Source organism: Gobius niger, assembly GCF_951799975.1.
Source record: "Gobius niger genome assembly, chromosome: 22".
Taxonomy (NCBI): domain Eukaryota; kingdom Metazoa; phylum Chordata; class Actinopteri; order Gobiiformes; family Gobiidae; genus Gobius; species Gobius niger.
Window position 1 is genome coordinate 2,567,851 of NC_136873.1, and position 17,046 is coordinate 2,584,896.

The 17,046-nt window shown below is 43.8% G+C and overlaps 2 protein-coding genes across 2 annotated transcripts in view; one reads left to right on the forward strand and one right to left on the reverse strand.

Annotated features, from left to right (window-relative positions):
- The window catches only part of LOC306981545 (uncharacterized protein), a gene marked incomplete at its 5' end in the record, with an annotated part of 361,177 nt that overhangs the window by 155,906 nt on the left and 188,225 nt on the right, over positions 1-17,046 (reverse strand). The gene's annotated exons all lie outside the window — the stretch shown is intronic.
- Positions 11,070-17,046, forward strand: part of LOC306981475 (uncharacterized protein) — a gene marked incomplete at its 5' end in the record, with an annotated part of 87,212 nt that continues 81,235 nt past the window's right edge. Inside the window, 2 exons of the mRNA XM_079581083.1 lie at positions 11,070-11,211; positions 12,518-12,697. Of these exons, the coding sequence (XP_079437209.1) occupies positions 11,070-11,211; positions 12,518-12,697 (322 nt within the window). The remainder of the gene's footprint in view (positions 11,212-12,517; positions 12,698-17,046) is intronic.

Below are 17,046 nucleotides of genomic sequence, written 5' to 3' on the forward strand. Positions count from 1 at the left end.
TGCTGCATCACCTACATAAGCAGAGCAATATGACAGTAAAAAAAAATACAATCTAAATTCTATTTTACTTTTATTTGACACACCTGCAAGGTTACACATTAGTGGAGATGCCCACTCCACACCGTTGCCTTTATAAAAGCTCACATGGGACCGATCCTGTTCCTCTGGGCCAGTTCTTAAGTCCAAAGTAAAGTGATTTGCTGGCTTTCAGCTCTTACTCTTCAGTAGTTCTTTATTAAAAAGTGAAATGGCCCTTTTTGGATCTTCAACATTTTTCCAGTTTGCTGAAGTGCTTGAGGTTGACGCAACAATCTTATCCGAACCTTGCGCCTTATTGTCATCATCACTGCACATGCTACAAGAGATTTGAGAAATTGTACAGCTAAAATTGTATTGTTAATACACAACCTTAACAGTGAATATACACAAAATACACCTTACTTCTCAACACAAAAACTAGCATGAAACTTTATCCAAATCGAATAGCTGGTCACACATAAGCACAGCACTTTCTATAAAGAGACATCAACTGTTAAGCAAGTGCTCCCACTTAAAGGAACAGGCCAGCGTTTTTACATACTGAGATATGTTCTTACCTTAGCTTTGACGAGTTCTTTAGGACCTGTCTGATCTTCACCCGTGCCTTCAGTCACGTAAACACAGCGCAGACGGCGTTAGCATTTAGCCTCTCCCTCTCTCCACTATAGCTCCAAAACAGGTCAAGGTAGAAGCTACCAAGCTCTTCCAGGTAGTATAGTATACTAGTTACACAAAATAGTTAGTTACACAAAATTAAACAATGTGGATTTTCTAAGCGGATAAAAGGGGGGACTATATTGTAAGGCGTAATAATACCAGGAGTAATTTGGCATCTGCACAGTAAAGTGAAGATTACTGCGCAGTAAAGTGAAGATTACAGCGCAGTAAAGTGAAGATTAAAAATGGTTGCAATTGAGCAAAAACACATTTTTCCAAGATCTTGGATACCAGTGGGAGCTTAGAAATAGGCCGATAATTTGCTAAAACCATAGGGTCAAGGCCAGGTTTTTGAATCAGCGGTTCAACGATAGCTTTTTTAGAAAAAGTGGGAACAGTTCCAGTAAGCAAGCTACTGTTGACTATCTCCCTGACAATGGAGCCAGTGGTGTCCCAAACCTCTTTAAAAAAGCGAGGTGGGACTGGGTCCGTAGTGTCGCCAACCAGACTCCGCTTCTTTACAGAAGAGGGTCTGGCAACACTCCATTGCGCTTTCAAAGGAAGTGACGCAGCGATATGGAGCCGACCGACCAATCAGAGCAGCTCCCTGAACGGGCGTCACGTTGTTGCGCCTTTGTTTTGTAGTTTTTCAACACAAGCAATAATACTCCGGTAACTGGATGACATCCTCCGCAAAACACTGAGAAGCTAAGCTACCAACCATGCAAGCGGCCACAGCAGAAGAACGTTTTACAGCGGCTCTCTCGTATGTGTCAAATAACTTGAACATATATTTGAAACCACAACAAGAAGACGCTCTTAAAGCCTTTGTTTTGCATAAACGAGATGTTTGCGCCGTGCTTCCAACTGGATTCGGTAAAAGTTTAATTTACCAGCTGGCTCCTCTCGTAGCTGAACGAATGGACCGGTCCTCAAATCCCGTGGTGGTCGTTGTGTCACCATTGACTGCATTAATGGAACAACAAGTTAAAGAAGCCGACAAACTCAGGGTCACAGCAATGCAACTTGGCGTTCATACTAGGGCGGAGATTGTCAGCAATGCTCCACAGATAATATTTGGAAGTCCAGAATCCTGGCTACTGAATAAAAACTGGCGACATCTCCTCTCCACGCTGAACAATATTGTCGGGATTGTTGTGGACGAGGTGCACCTCACCTACAAATGGTAAACTACAGTCTAAACCTAGTGCAGTATTAGCTTCTAATAGTTTTGCAATTGTACTGAAATCTGTCTTTCTTTCCTATAAGGGGACTTAAGGAACAGGGGGAAAGTGCATTTCGAGAGAGCTTCGCCAGGTTGAGTGAATTGCGTTCAATCGCTAAGACAAGTGAGTATGAACACCATTTTGATCTGTCCTTTTTTGCCGTGTTTCGTGCGTGCGGTAAAACCGTGGGTGAGGCCTCCTGATTATGAATATTTTTGGGCGTTTCATTCAAATGATGCTGGGATTTCTCCGTGACATTTACCATCAGCTCCTTTTGCGTACGGAGAGATCTGAGCGTAAAGCACGGGTTCATAAATGCCACGCGCACTCTGGCGCAAATACACCTACACGTACACCGTTTTAGTAGTAGCATGTCAATGTCTTCTATTGAAGGCTGTTATAAACATACCTTTCTTATATACAGGGGTGAAAGCAGATAACATTCCTTTGAAATAAAATGATGTAATATATTCATTTTAAGTAAATGCTGATAAAAATATGATTGATTACATTAATGATGTACTGTAATGAACATAATGTCATCATCAATGCTATTAAAATTACTTTGTAAGTCTGCACTGCCTTGCTAGTCAAGCCGTGCTGATGTGAGGATCAGGATCTTGCAACCACAATATAAACAGGTTTGCAAAAATAAACAGGAAGCATTTAGATAATGTTGTTTGGGACAAAGGGATTTTTTCCATATGTTTAGGCCCCTCTGTTTTTACGTATTTATTGACGTGATTGTTGGTGTAATCATTGCTCAGGGGGGGTGTAACTGGGCTTTGCACGGCAGCTGACATGAGCAGATGTTTCTTGTGCTCATGAGTGTTTAGTTCCTTTTCACTTTTGTAGGTTTTTCCACAGCCAGGCTGGCAACAAGTAAAGGTGTCATTGGGTCCTCTATGTCTGTTTGTGTCCATCAAACGAATCAACATAACAAACTCGTCAACAACTTCAGATGCCTTTTGATGTATCCAGTCTCTTTTTTCCTCTGGGGTCCCATTCTGAATGGCTTCAGGAATGAATCCACTTGGGCAGTCTTTGAATACAAGGGCAAAATAAATTAGTTACTTACATAGTGTCCAAATTAACATTAAAAAAAAAGTAATTTAAGAGTGTACTTTACCGTTCATGTCTGTAAGGCCAAAGTGCTCAATGGCAGCAGAAAGGAAAAGTGTATCCTTTTTTAGGAACTCGTTGTATGCGTCATAGGCGGGACCAGGACCTTGTTTGGCATTTGAGCAGCTGTAAAAATTCAACATACATTTATATAGATATTATACATGAACATTACACAAGTTTATACTGGTTTCCTCCCTTATATAGTTGCTCCTAAAAGCTCAATGGTGATGTAATGCCAAATTAAATACAACATTTATCATGACATTTCTACTATTCATGTCTAAACCATAAATCACAACTGGTGTGAACCCTTTCAAAATCTCCAAATGGCGTGAAAGGATTCGAGTTCCCAAAACTGTAAACTCTCTCCTCGGGTGACTCTGGGTCTCTGGGTCTGGGAGGGAGTGTCTCTGGGTCTGGGAGGGAGTGTCTCTGGGTCTGGGAGGGAGTGTCTCTGGGTCTGGGAGTGAGTGTCTCTGGGTCTGGGAGGGAGGGTCTCAGGGTCTGGGAGGGAGTGTCTCTGGGTCTGGGAGGGAGTGTCTCAGGGTCTGGGAGGGAGTGTCTCTGGGTCTGGGAGGGAGTGTCTCTGGGTCTGGGAGGGAGTGTCTCAGGGTCTGGGAGGGAGTGTCTCTGGGTCTGGGAGGGAGTGTCTCTGGGTCTGGGAGGGAGTGTCTCTGGGTCTGGGAGGGAGTGTCTCTGGGTCTGGGAGGGAGTGTCTCAGGGTCTGGGAGGGAGTGTCTCTGGGTCTGGGAGGGAGTGTCTCTGGGTCTGGGAGCGAGTGTCTCTGGGTCTGGGAGGGAGTGTCTCAGGGTCTGGGAGGGAGTGTCTCTGGGTCTGGGAGGGAGTGTCTCTGGGTCTGGGAGGGAGTGTCTCAGGGTCTGGGAGGGAGTGTCTCTGGGTCTGGGAGGGAGTGTCTCTGGGTCTGGGAGCGAGTGTCTCTGGGTCTGGGAGCGAGTGTCTCTGGGTCTGGGAGGGAGTGTCTCAGGGTCTGGGAGGGAGTGTCTCTGGGTCTGGGAGGGAGTGTCTCAGGGTCTGGGAGGGAGTGTCTCTGGGTCTGGGAGGGAGTGTCTCTGGGTCTGGGAGGGAGTGTCTCTGGGTCTGGGAGGGAGTGTCTCTGGGTCTGGGAGGGAGTGTCTCTGGGTCTGGGAGGGAGTGTCTCTGGGTCTGGGAGGGAGTGTCTCTGGGTCTGGGAGGGAGTGTCTCTGGGTCTGGGAGGGAGTGTCTCTGGGTCTGGGAGGGAGTGTCTCTGGGTCTGGGAGGGAGTGTCTCTGGGTCTGGGAGGGAGTGTTTCTGGTTCTGGGAGGGAGTGTCTCTGGGTCTGGGAGGGAGTGTCCAAGGTTGTAATCTAAGATGTTGGATGACGGCTTGCAGTTTGAAAGATGATTTATTTGGATTCGATCCTGGACAGCTGTGTGATTGATCCAATGAATGGATTTAATAGCACGGAGGGAAGACTGGTGATGGGCTTTCATGTAGAAATCTAGGTTATGGAATATGATGGAGTAGGTCGGTGGAAGATCTGAAGATGAGCATGGTGAGGTGTCGGTTATGGTTATCTCGTCTGGCTCTGAACTGAACGGTAGTTCCTGTAAACCCTCTGGGAGACACTCACTGCTGTCAATCCTGTCATCTGTGAGAAAAAAGGAAACTTTACAGCATAAACTACTATCCACGTATTACGTTTTTACTACGGCATGTCCATGTGCAGTCGTGATGCCCATTTTTGAAAGTGGACTGGATGCTGCCTTCTTTGTTCCAGCAGGATGGTGTTGATGTGATATGCAACAGCAGACATGCGAGGCTCTCTCCCTCTTAGTGCTATAGCTACTGAAGCACATGCAGCAGGGTCACTGTTTTTTGGAGATTCCCTTGAAAATGGAATGCAAAAATGGAGACCTCCGTTGTAAGTCCGAAAGCACACTTGTAATAGAAAAGTTTTTGGAGGTCTTCATGTTTTCCAAAGAATGCATCCATTCAGAGGTTTTGTGAGTCTCTTGCATTGATTATGTTCACTATTTTTGGTTTTATTTCTTCCATTAGGGGTTGATGTTTGGATGTTAAACTGGCTGCAGGTTTCCAGTTACCTTTGCTTAGCTGCCAGATAATCCCAGCCTCTGACTCAGAAGAAATAGTGATGACTGTTTTCTGTTTAAATTGTGTCACCTGGAACAACAAGTATAAATTAAATAAATAAAATTACTGCAATTCCAGTAACAATACAACAAAGGAGTTAAGCATCTTGCTTAAGTAAAAATAATGTACTTTTGCCACTGTAAGTAAATCTTTACACGGCTAATCTTATTTTGTAGATATTACATTTCTACGGTTTGTGTATGTTCTATCATTAGATTTCAAAATTAATTCTTTCCACGGCATTTTTTAGTTTAGTTTTATTTTTTTTACTCAAAAAGTAGAATTGTATGCTTTGCTTCTTAAAATGTATGTCACCACTGAACAATAAATCAAACTTCTGTGCTCACAGTTACTCATTCTAGTACTTTTTTACTCTTACACAAGTAATTCTTTGGGTCAATAGCTTTTACTACTTGAGGAAATACATTGACTACCCAACTGATCATTTCAGAAAAACGGCGTCAATTAGCCTACATTTCCATTTATTTCTACAATTAGGATAATATATAAGACAGGCTAATACAACACAATCCCCAACCCAGGAAACACACAAATCACAAGATAAAGGTTTGCCTGGGTTAAGCTCTTCCTTGCTGAGGTCTGAAGTGGAGGACGACTACAGCGTAGCTTTTTCGCCGTCCTGGGTGTTTTTGAAGGCGTGTGTTCACGCTTCTCACTGACGCTGGATGACACAGGTGAAACAGGCGTTTGTTCCTCCGTAGCGATACTTGCAGCATCTGACAGAGTAGACGTTTCTGGCTCCTTAGGGTCGGTGTTTCTTGAGACGTGAAACAATAGTTAGACAAGCTTTGCAGCAACGCACAGACTTCGTCTCGTTCTTGTGAATAAACAAGCCCAGTTCCTGGCATTGTTCAAAGACGTTTTTTCCTTGTGGCTTTTGTTCAAAAATAAGCACCGAGTTACTGATGACACCTTGTATTCTTAAGTTTTTCTGACATAAACGACAGAATTCATTTCCTGAACTCCGTGTGGCAGGAGCGCCATTGTTAATGTCGGAATGATACAACTTTCTTGTGACTGTTTCTGTCGTCCCATCTGCTATGTTCTCATTGGCTGCTGCGCTTCGGTTGTCCCACATTAGTCCCGTCTCCAGCAGTAGCTTTTCTACGACAGGGTCGCCAGACTAGTCTCCTGTTTATTAATGAATAAACATCGGAGATTAGTCTGGATGCCGGGTTACCTGGAAGCACCTCGGGCACATCCTTTTTTTTGTTCTCTTTGTTTCGCTCTTACAACAGAAATAATGAAAACGCTGTTTTACAAATTAAAATCAGGCTGTAAGACATTACATTACAGACGTCGAGCACTTCCGTTCCGCTGTGACGACACAACTGAGCAGGTCAGTCGTTCACCAGGAGAGGGCGGAGCCTCAGAGAGCAGGATTCAGGAGGATTACTGAGAGCTGCGTGAATGAAGCCACAAACCACTCTGGGGTGTTTTTGATAAGGAAATAGCAAAACAACATGACTAAAAGCTCCAAAAAGTCGATTTTGCAGGATATAGGACCTTTAAGAAATGTATAATTTAATTTCTAAATTTCTAAATCTGGGCCTGTTGCCCCTCCTTGGCCAGCAGCCTTCTTTTCCTACCCCCCCCCCCCCCCCCCCCTTCCCTATCTGTGCTCAGTTGGAGCCATCTTTTTTATTTTCCCCACCACCTCTGCCTCGGTAGTAAACCCCATTATTGGATTTTTGCAAACAGTATCTTGAAATAAAGATAAAAAAACATTTAGGATGAATTATTATTTTAGAATAAAACAAAAACAAAACAAAACAAATCAACAACAGTAGGAAAGTCAAAAAAAACAAAACTATCACCACTTACCGACGATGACCTTTCTTAGTTGTGTGGTGGACAGAGCAGCCTTTCCACTGACCCCCCTCCAAATCATTATCTGGCCCAGGGAATGGCTCAGAACTTTTTTTAATACACGGGAGGTCGTGTCCTGGACGTTGATCCCCCCATCGTCCCGAGGTTGTTATTCTGCAAAAAAGTAAAATAGTAAATTGCTAAATTCAAGTGAATTTTAAGGCTACCATAAATTTAACCGAAAACATGATATGCTTTAATGCAGTGAGTCTTTCAAAACATCCTTTCCAAAATCTATCAAATAAATGCAGATAGACGAGCAAACTTCCAGTGAGACCAGAGTCAATGATACATGTTTTAGACGAAGAGGGATGAAATAGTATGACTGTCCCATGGTCGGCCCCTCCCAATAGCTGCATTTTGTAATTGCACTTAATCTTTCCAGATAGATAAAAGCTCACCAGAGAAGAGCGGAAATCGGCCGAGCCAAGCTTGTCCTCCATTGCTGCCAGCTGCCTCGTCTTCCAGTGGCAGGTCAATGGATTCCTCCAAGCCTGGAGGAGGACTGGCCTGGTGCTGGAGCATTCGCAGCATGGTGTTGTTTTGCTCCAGCACCATTTCTAATTTCGTTAAGACCTCCTTTAAAACGACTGTAGGAGAAAAATTTAGAACAAAGTTTAACAAAAATAAATAAACAAAACCGATTTGTATTAGTCTGTTCAGTGTTCATGACATAATATATATAAGTATTCCCGGATCTAGTGGGCCTTTCTGTGTGGAGTTTGTTTCTCCTCTGCATTTGACCCATCCATCCCATCTGGAGCAGCGCCTGGTGAGTCATATCAAGCCAGGCTAATGGTCAGACACACCCGGCTCACCTTTTGTACATGTTTTTAGTGGTGGGGGTACCCGGAGGAAACCTATGCAGACACGGGGGGAGAACATGCAAACTCCACAGAAAGGCCCTGTCCAGGTTGGAATCAAATAGGTGGTTGATCTATAGGTCTTTGAACTTACCTGGTTCTGGTGGCAGGGGAGCTTGTAGGGGGGGAGCTTGTAGGGGAGGAGCTTGTAGGGGAGGAGCTTGTAGGGGGGACCAGTGGTAATGCTGGTATCCTCGCTGAGCTAAAATAAATAAATAACAGAGGTTGCTTTGATGTATGTATTTATTTAATATACCTGAGAACTGAAGTTGTTAGCGAAAGAAGCTGCACACACCAGTCGTGAGCTCCGTGTATCTTGGGGGGAGGGGTGGTGACTGATTGGGGGCGAGTGTTTTAAAATGAACAAGGGGAGGAGGGGGGCAGGCATTGAAATGAATAGCTCGGGCCGCAGGGGTGGAGGACCTTGGCACTTCATCCTCCGAGTCGGATGACACAAAACGCGGTCTTTTCCTGAAAACACAAAAATTCGTATGTTTATGCAATAGGTGTCTCCATCTGGACACATGACATCACAAAATGTGTCCAAATAGTGCAATAATCAACATGAACTTCAAAATAGTTTCTGTCCCAGAGTTACATGGATCCGCTCCTCCATCAGAATTCAAATTCAAGAAAGTGAACATTTTAATTTGACGTTTACATTGCTTTGCGTCGACTTTTTCTGCTCTTTTCAGGCTCCACATCTGGAGTTCAGACGTAATTTCAGCCTCTCTTAACTTCCTCCGGCCCTCTTCATAGTTCATAGTATTCATGCCCTTATAGCATTATAGTTTTAAAGTTTTATAACTTTTTTTTTTAATCTACAATTCTATTATATGTTGTATGGGTTATGTTGCCTGATTGTTTGTGAACCTGTTCTCAAACAATGGCAATAAATACAATTGTGATTGTGATTGTGAATAGTAGTAGTTGCATTATTGTTTTGTGCCATTGTCTTGTCTCAAGTTAAAAGCTGCATAAGTTGAGCTTCCAGGGCTCTGTGGTCTGGTTCATTCGTTACCGCAGCAACAGTGGACCCACTTCAGCCCCTCCCTCTTCAGGTTTTGAGACATACAGGTCCTTCTCAAAAAATGTGCATATTGTGATAAAGTTCATTCTTTTCCATAATATAATGATAAAAATTGAACTTTCATATATTTTAGATTCATTGCACAACAACTGAAATATTTCAGGTCTTTTATTGTTTTAAAACTGATGATTTTGGCATACAGCTCATGAAAACCCCAAATTCCTATCTCAAAAAATTAGCATATCATGAAAAAGTTCTCAAAACGAGCTATTAACCTAATCAACTTAATCAACTCATTAACTTGAAACACCTGCAAAAGATTCCTAAGGCTTTTAAAAACTCCCAGCCTGGTTCATTACTCAAAACCGCAATCATGGGTAAGACTGCCGACCTGACAGTGTCCAGAAGGCCATCATTGACACCCTCAAGCAAGAGGGTAAGACACAGAAAGACATTTGTGAACGAATAGGCTGTTCCCAGAGTGCTGTATCAAGGCAGCTCAGTGGGAAGTCTGGGGGAAGGAAAAAGTGTGGCAGAAAACGCTGCACAACAAGAAGAGGTGACCGGACCCTGAGGAAGATTGTGGCGAAGGACCGATTCCAGACCTTGGGGGACCTGCGAAAGCAGTGGACTGAGTGTGGAATACAAACATCCAGAGCCACCGTGCACAGGCGTGTGCACGAAATGGGCTACAGGTGCCGCATTCCCCAGGTCAAGCCACTTTTGAACCAGAAACAGCGGCAGAAGCGCCTGACCTGGGCTACAGAGAAGCAGCACTGGACTGTTGCTCAGTGGTCCAAAGTACTTTTTCCGGATGAAAGCAAATTTTGCATGTCATTCGGAAATCAAGGTGCCAGAGTCTAGAGGAAGACTGGGGAGAAGGAAATGCCAAAATGCCTGAAGTCCAGTGTCAAGTACCCACAGTCAGTGATGGTCTGGGTGCCATGTCAGCTGCTGGTGTTGGTCCACTGTGTTTTATCAAGGGCAGGGTCAATGCAGCTAACTATCAGGAGATTTTGGAGCACTTCATGCTTCCATCTGCTGAAAAGCTTTATGGAGATGAAGATTTCATTTTTCAGCATGACCTGGCACAACCACTGGTAAATGGTTTTCTGACCATTGTATTACTGTGCTCAATTGGCCTGTCAACTCTCCTGAGCTGAACCCCATAGAGAATCTGTGGGATATTGTGAAGAGAAAGTTGAGAGACACAAGACCCAACACTCTGGATGAGCTTAAGGCGGCTCTCGAAGCATCCTGGGCCTCCATAACACCTCAGCAGTGCCACAGGCTGATAACCTCCATGCCACGCTGTATTGAAGCAGTTATTTCTGCAAAAGGATTCCCGACCAAGTATTGAGTGCATAACTGAACATAATTGTTTGAAGGTTGACTTTTTTTGTATTAAAAACACTTTTCTTTTATTGGTCGGATGAAATATGCAAATTTTTTTAGATAGAAATTTTGGGTTTTCATGAGCTGTATGCCAAAATCATCAGTTTTAAAACAAAAAAAGACCTGAAATATTTCAGTTGGTGTGCGATGAATCTAAAATATATGAAAGTTTAATTTTTATCATTACATTATGGAAAAGAATGAACTTTATCACAATATGCTCATTTTTTGAGAAGGACCTGTATCTGAAGCAAAGAATATCTCATGAGGGTTGAATGTGCACGCCAAAGTATCCAAGCTGGGATGTCAGGTTCAACATTTTTGAGTAACAATTACTCTTGTTTAAAGTGCTGTCTAAATGTTCACAAAAAAGAAACAGGACATTGTATGTTTAAGTTGACAACTTATTGAAGCCTATATTCAACCTGTGTTATCTTCTACCTATTATTATGCATTTACCTTTAGCATATGTAAAAAGAAATAAAATGACCTCCAAATAATAAATAGGCCACACAATATTCTTTTTAAGCTATAACTAAAGCAAGATAAAGTGACAGCTTCACCTTCACACGTCAATCAAGTGAAGTCACGTCAATCACAGCAACCGGTATATCTTATTTAGCCAATCAAATGGAGAGGCGGGAAGGATTCGAATACGCGCCTGCGCAGTTCAGAGCGCCAAACGGAAGAAGAGAAAAGCAACCGGCGAAGATGGCGAAACGACTACATAAGAGACGCATCGTGGACTCCGACTCTGCCATGGCAAACGAGACACCAAGGCGGGCCCAAGGGGGGTCTGACCGGCACCGGCGGCTGATTAGCAGCTCTAGGTCCGCCAGCCGCGCCGCTCAGAGTCAGGCTAGGGTTAGCAACGTTGCTAACGCTAGCCCGAGCAGCCGTGCCATTACGTACGATGACATTTGGAAGTAAGTGACTTTGTTTTATTAAATGTGATCAATACATTGTCATAGATGGCATGAGCCGCGTGACAATAAACATATAACTGTTACTAACATCCATAAACTGGGTCATTAACAGTGAACCTTTTAAAAGCTAACATGTAGTGATCGTTTTAGACCTGGTTTAGCCTATGTTACGGTCCTACCTAGATTGCGCTGTAATACCACTTAATTTATTACCTTATTGCATCACCATTTTCCTTCCTTAACCTCGGGTTCGGTTTGGCAAGTGTGCTTCTGCCATGATCCGGACCGCCCTTGTCTCCCTTTTAATTGAAAAAGCAGCTCAGAGCCTTGGACTTGAGATTTTGGCATTCAAAATAGTGATTATAATGAATAAATAAACTAAAAAATAACCTTCAAGAAAAAAATATTGCAGGTTTCTTCCACGGGTATCGGCTCCAAACAAACAAGAAGTCTTGACAAAGGCTTGAGTCTTAGTATTAGTTATTGGGGCGGAAGGTGCTCTTAGGTGTTTGGGGAACTATCATTGACTTCCTGTGCATTTGGTCTATTTTTCCTAAGAAATATTCTATTTTGCATTGGAAACTGCATGGCAAAAAAGCACACTTTTTTTCCTCCTACCCAGGTTTAAAATACCTTTTCATCTTTTTTTCAGGGGCATTTGTGTTGTTCACATTGCTGTTCACAGCTTGGCTGAGAGGGTGGAGGACCTACATCAGAAGTTGGAGTCCTTAACTGAGATGGCTGACCGACCGCTGCCTGAACAAGCTGCAGCTGTAATAACAGCTGAAGTCCCCAAGGCTTTATCAGTAAGTCTGGTATAAGGAACGTTGTGAAAATTGCTGTGTACGTATCTGTGCTGTATTGTCCAAATGCTCTACCTATACAGTATATTCATGTAAATTAACTTTTTTACAGCGCAAGGTCAAAAGACTCCATTCTGGTCTGGGGGAGGTGAGACAGCATAGAGGCAATGAAAGGTGAAAAATAACACATTTTATTTGTTTTCTGAAGGCGATTGTCAGCGGGTTTCAGCTGGGGACACATTAGAGGAGTTCTAGCCAAATTACTCTGCTTGTAGTCGAGAAGCTCCAGTCGAGAAGCGTTTATGCTGGGTTTACACATAACCACGACAAGTCACAAATGCCACGGATCCACATTCGTGGCTGAGGATCACGAATGTGAGTGGACTTTGATTATTGTTGCGGGTTATTGGAAGTTGTCGCGTTCTGTCAGACACAGTGGGGTTCTCCAGTGCGGTGGCAATGGGGGTGGCAGGAACTGGCTCCCGAACATCAGGAGGAAGAAAAGCCGGCGGAACAACTTCAGCACCTGAGGAGTGGCAGCGGCAGGTGCTGTCCCGGGCCTGGAGCGCGGACTGGCTGAGTTTGTGTGACTTTTCTTTTGACACTGCAGGTACTTTTGGGCGTAGCGTGTGTTTCCATCCATTTTGTGAAAACAGTGATTCTGCTCTACGAATGCTCTCACGCTGAATTACGAAGCGCCACTACTCATCACGAAAGGACACCATCTGTTGCGAACTCCACGAACAGAGGGTGCATCCTGACATTCATGGAACATATTTTGACAGACAAAAACTTTCTCCACGAATGTCACAAGCTGCTGCGCTCTGTTAAGAATCCCATTAAGATGCATACGAACGTCACGAACGAGGGAAAAATGCCATTTTTAATGCTTCATGCCTTTGTGTAAACCCAGCATTAGATTTGTGTAAAGGCGGGGGTAAGAGGTTAAGTGATTTTCTTGCTTACTCTATGATAAAGATGCCCTAGATTGTTATCTTTGTGATTATATTTATGTAATAGACTATGAAGTACTCTTTGACCGCATCATTTATGTTTTAATTTGCCAACAGATTTGCCTCACCACATCATATAGCCGTAAAAGGAGCCATAACAGATGCAACTGGGGACCAGCAGGTGTTCCCCAATGATGTCATCCACCGTAGGTTTGCTTTTGATTGTTTTACAAAAGACATTTTGACCCCATAAGGCTCATTCATACTTCACAAGAACTTGTTGTTCTTGCACCCTGAGCTGCAGAACAAAATGAAGGCCCTTTTGCCCTGTAGTGGCAAAACTGCCCACTGAGGGGTGAAAAACAACATGAATGAGCTTTCCTCTTCTTTAGCGCCATACATCGAATACTGCAACCACTAAAAGTTTTAGTGGTTGCAGTATTCGATGTATGTTTCAACAAGTAGAACCATTAAATGCAGTTTTAATCAAGGAATCCACACATGCTTTAGCAATGCCTTCTGAAAACACTTGTTAGCTCTAGCAAACGCTATACTTTTCAGTTATGCATTTAACAATATTCGGAAGGTTATCTCAGAGGGATTTCTCTTAATTTAATTTCTAACCTGATTTATTGCGGTTTGAATCGTTTGAAATTGGAATCACTGAAGCTAGAAATCATACTACTTTGTGGCAAATCTGTCCAGACTAGTTTCTTTTGTTTTAAAGGAATAGGCCACAATTTTTACATATTGAGATATGTTCTTACAGCTTAGACGTGTTTATTTGTGCCTGTCTGGTCTTCACATGTGTCTCCAGTCACGCAAACACAGCACAGACGGTGTTAGCATTTAGCCTCTCCCTCTCTCCACTATAGCTCAGGTCAAGATAGAAGCTACCAAGCTCTTCCACGTGTTCCCTATTTAAATATGGTTACGTGAAGTGTTCCACTACAAAGTATAATTACACACAATTAAACAATGTGGATTTTCTAAGTGGATAAAAGGGGGAACTATGTTGTAAGGCGTAATAATACCAGGAGTAGTTTGGCATCCGCACAGTAAAGTGAAGATATTACTGCGCAGATTTCGAACTATTCCTGGTATTATTACGCCTTACAATATAGTCCCCCCCCCCCCCCCTTTCTTCCGCTTACACATTTTCCACATTGTTTACTTTTGTGTGGAAGAGCTTGGCAGCTTTTAGCTTGACCTAGTTTGGAGCTATTGAGGAGAGGCTAAATGCTAGCTCCATCTGTGCTTTGTTTGCGTGACTGAGGACACATGTGAAGACAGACAGGCACAATGCTCATGACTTTGAAAGTGCTTGATGAATTTTAAAAATTCAAATACCTTTTCACCCTCTTGTTTACCTCTACCATCATATGTAAAAATGAATATTATGTTAAGTATTTACAATTTGCATTTGGCATTGCTGCCACATTCAGGTTTACCATACACAAAATCTAATCATGATACAATGTAAAGAACACGAATCAAGGCTTGTTTTTTTAAGTTTCAATTTAAATACAAGAGCATAGCGTTCTGTTGTGGATTTTCTTGCTTAATAAAGCTTAAGAGATGTTTGTCTAGTCAAGATGTGAAGTTTATTACACAATGCACTGCGGAGAGGTTACACATAACACGAGTTCATGCTAAGCTCTGCCCGAGTTAGCTTTGGCATCACCTTTAATAAGGTGAGCACCACAGACAGAGCAGCAGGACAGGGATCATACACAACAAAGGGAAGCACAGAAACACATAGAAATGGTCATTGGTCATACAGTTGGGGATGCCAATGCAGGCAACCAAAAGGCGCTTTGCCTGGTAATGCATCAAGGTGGCGTTTGGAGGCAGAAGGAGATCTTTGTCATGTTGAGGAAACGGGCCATTTGGGCCCTATTGTGTAGAGGTGTGAGGGTCTCGTCTGGAGCACAGGAAGAAGCCGGTCTTTCTACCTGGTTTAGTCAGAGGCCCAAGTAGGTGATCCAGAGACCAGACGCCAGTGTGGTTACTCGCTTAACTTTAACTAAACTTGTCACAACACATGCCAATGCCTATGAGCCTTAACGGTGAGCTGGTGACATGGTGGTTCTCATCACCCATCTCTTCAAAGGCTACATCAGAGCCACGTCTACAATTCACCTCAGGAAATGCCATCCTGTGTTTGACATAAACCCCCTTCTTGTCACACCATTTAAAAGGCCAAGGATGGCCTACTTTTTTGACGGCCCTCTTTCGTATTGTGTGCCTGTCCATGTGTATCCGTACCTCAAGTTGTAAATCTAAAAAGAACAGATGAAATATAAGTTAGTATTCTTAATTGTTAGAATTGCTTAAAGGGGCTGGAAGCAAGTTCGGCATTTTATACTCACTACTGCCACCTCAGGCCATATGTGTAACTGCACCTTCTATATTAAGCTCGTGCATGACGGCAATTCGGGCCGAAGTGACACATTTTTGAGTGACCGTACAGGATTTTAGAGGCAGTTGTGGTGAACAGGTCTGAGCTCATTCTACACATTAGGACATGGCTGGAACATGTAGGGGGAGGAAAATACTTAATTTGAACATTTTTAAACTCCTTATAGTCCCTTTAAAGGAATAGGCCACCGTTTATACATACTGAGATATGTTCTTACCTTAGCTTTGACGAGTTCTTTAGGACCTGTCTGATCTTCACCCGTGCCTTCAGTCACGTAAACACAGCGCAGACGGCGTTAGCTTTTAGCCTCTCCCTCTCTCCTCTATAGCTCCAAAACTGGTCAAGATAGAAGCTACCAAGCTCTTCCACGTTTTCCCTATTTAAATATGGTTACATGAAGTGTTCCACTACAAAGTATTATTACACAAAATTAAACAATGTGGATTTTCTAAGCGGATAAAAGGCGTAATAATACCAGGAGTAGTCCGAAATCCATGCAGTAATCTTCACTTTACTGTGCAGATGCCAAATTACTCCTGGTATTATTACACCTTACAATATAGTCCCCCCTTTTATCCGGTTACCTAAATCTCATTACCATAGGTGAGGGTGGGAACGTAGATCGATCGGTAAATCGAGAGCTTTGCCCCGACTCAGCTCCCTCTTCACCACGACAGACCAATACAGCGACCGCATCACTGCTGACGCCGCACCGATCCGTCTGTCGATCTCACGCTCCATCCGTCCCTCACTCGTGAACAAGACCCCGAGATACTTGAACTCCTCCACTTGAGGTAAGGACTCCCCACCGACCTGTAGAGGGGAAGCACCTTTTTCCGGTGGAGAACCATGGCCTCAGATTTGGAGGTGCTGATCCTCATCCCGGCCGCTACACACTCGGCTGCAAACCGCCCCAGAGCAGCTGAAGGTCCTGGTTCGTTGAAGCCAACAGAACAACATCATCCGCAAACAGCAGAGATGAGACTCTGAGGCTCCCAAACCGGACACCCTCCGGCCCCTGGCTGCGCCTAGAAATTCTGTCCATAAAAGTAATGAACAGAACCGGTGACAAAGGGCAGCCCTGGCGGAGACCAACACGCACCGGGAACAGGTCTGACTTACTGCCGGCAATGCGAACCAAGCTCCTGCTGCGGTCATACAGGGAACGGACAGCCCTTAGCAGAGGGCCCCGGACCCCATGCTTACCGGCAGTCTCTTCAGGTCTTTAAGTGAGTCTGGTCCCGCTCAGCGTTTGTGTTTATTTAGAGTCTTTTGTTGAGTTCTACGAGCTTTCCTGCTCCTGCCGTGGTGTTGGGCTGCTCCCGGTGCAGGACAGTGGAGTGAATGACGAGGAGGGCGGCAACCAAACAGGGAGGGGTGGAGGAGAGGGCAGATCGCCGCAACAGTTTACCCTTGCAAATAACCATTTTATTTGCAGGTTTCAAATCACAAGACCACACACAAATTTGGGGTGGCACAGATTTACCTAACACCGGAGGAGTATGGCTCGTGCACAAGATGGATCGGGCTCCTCCATCGGGCACAGCCAAAGAACCCTTACTTCTTTTCAAATACCGGGACTGG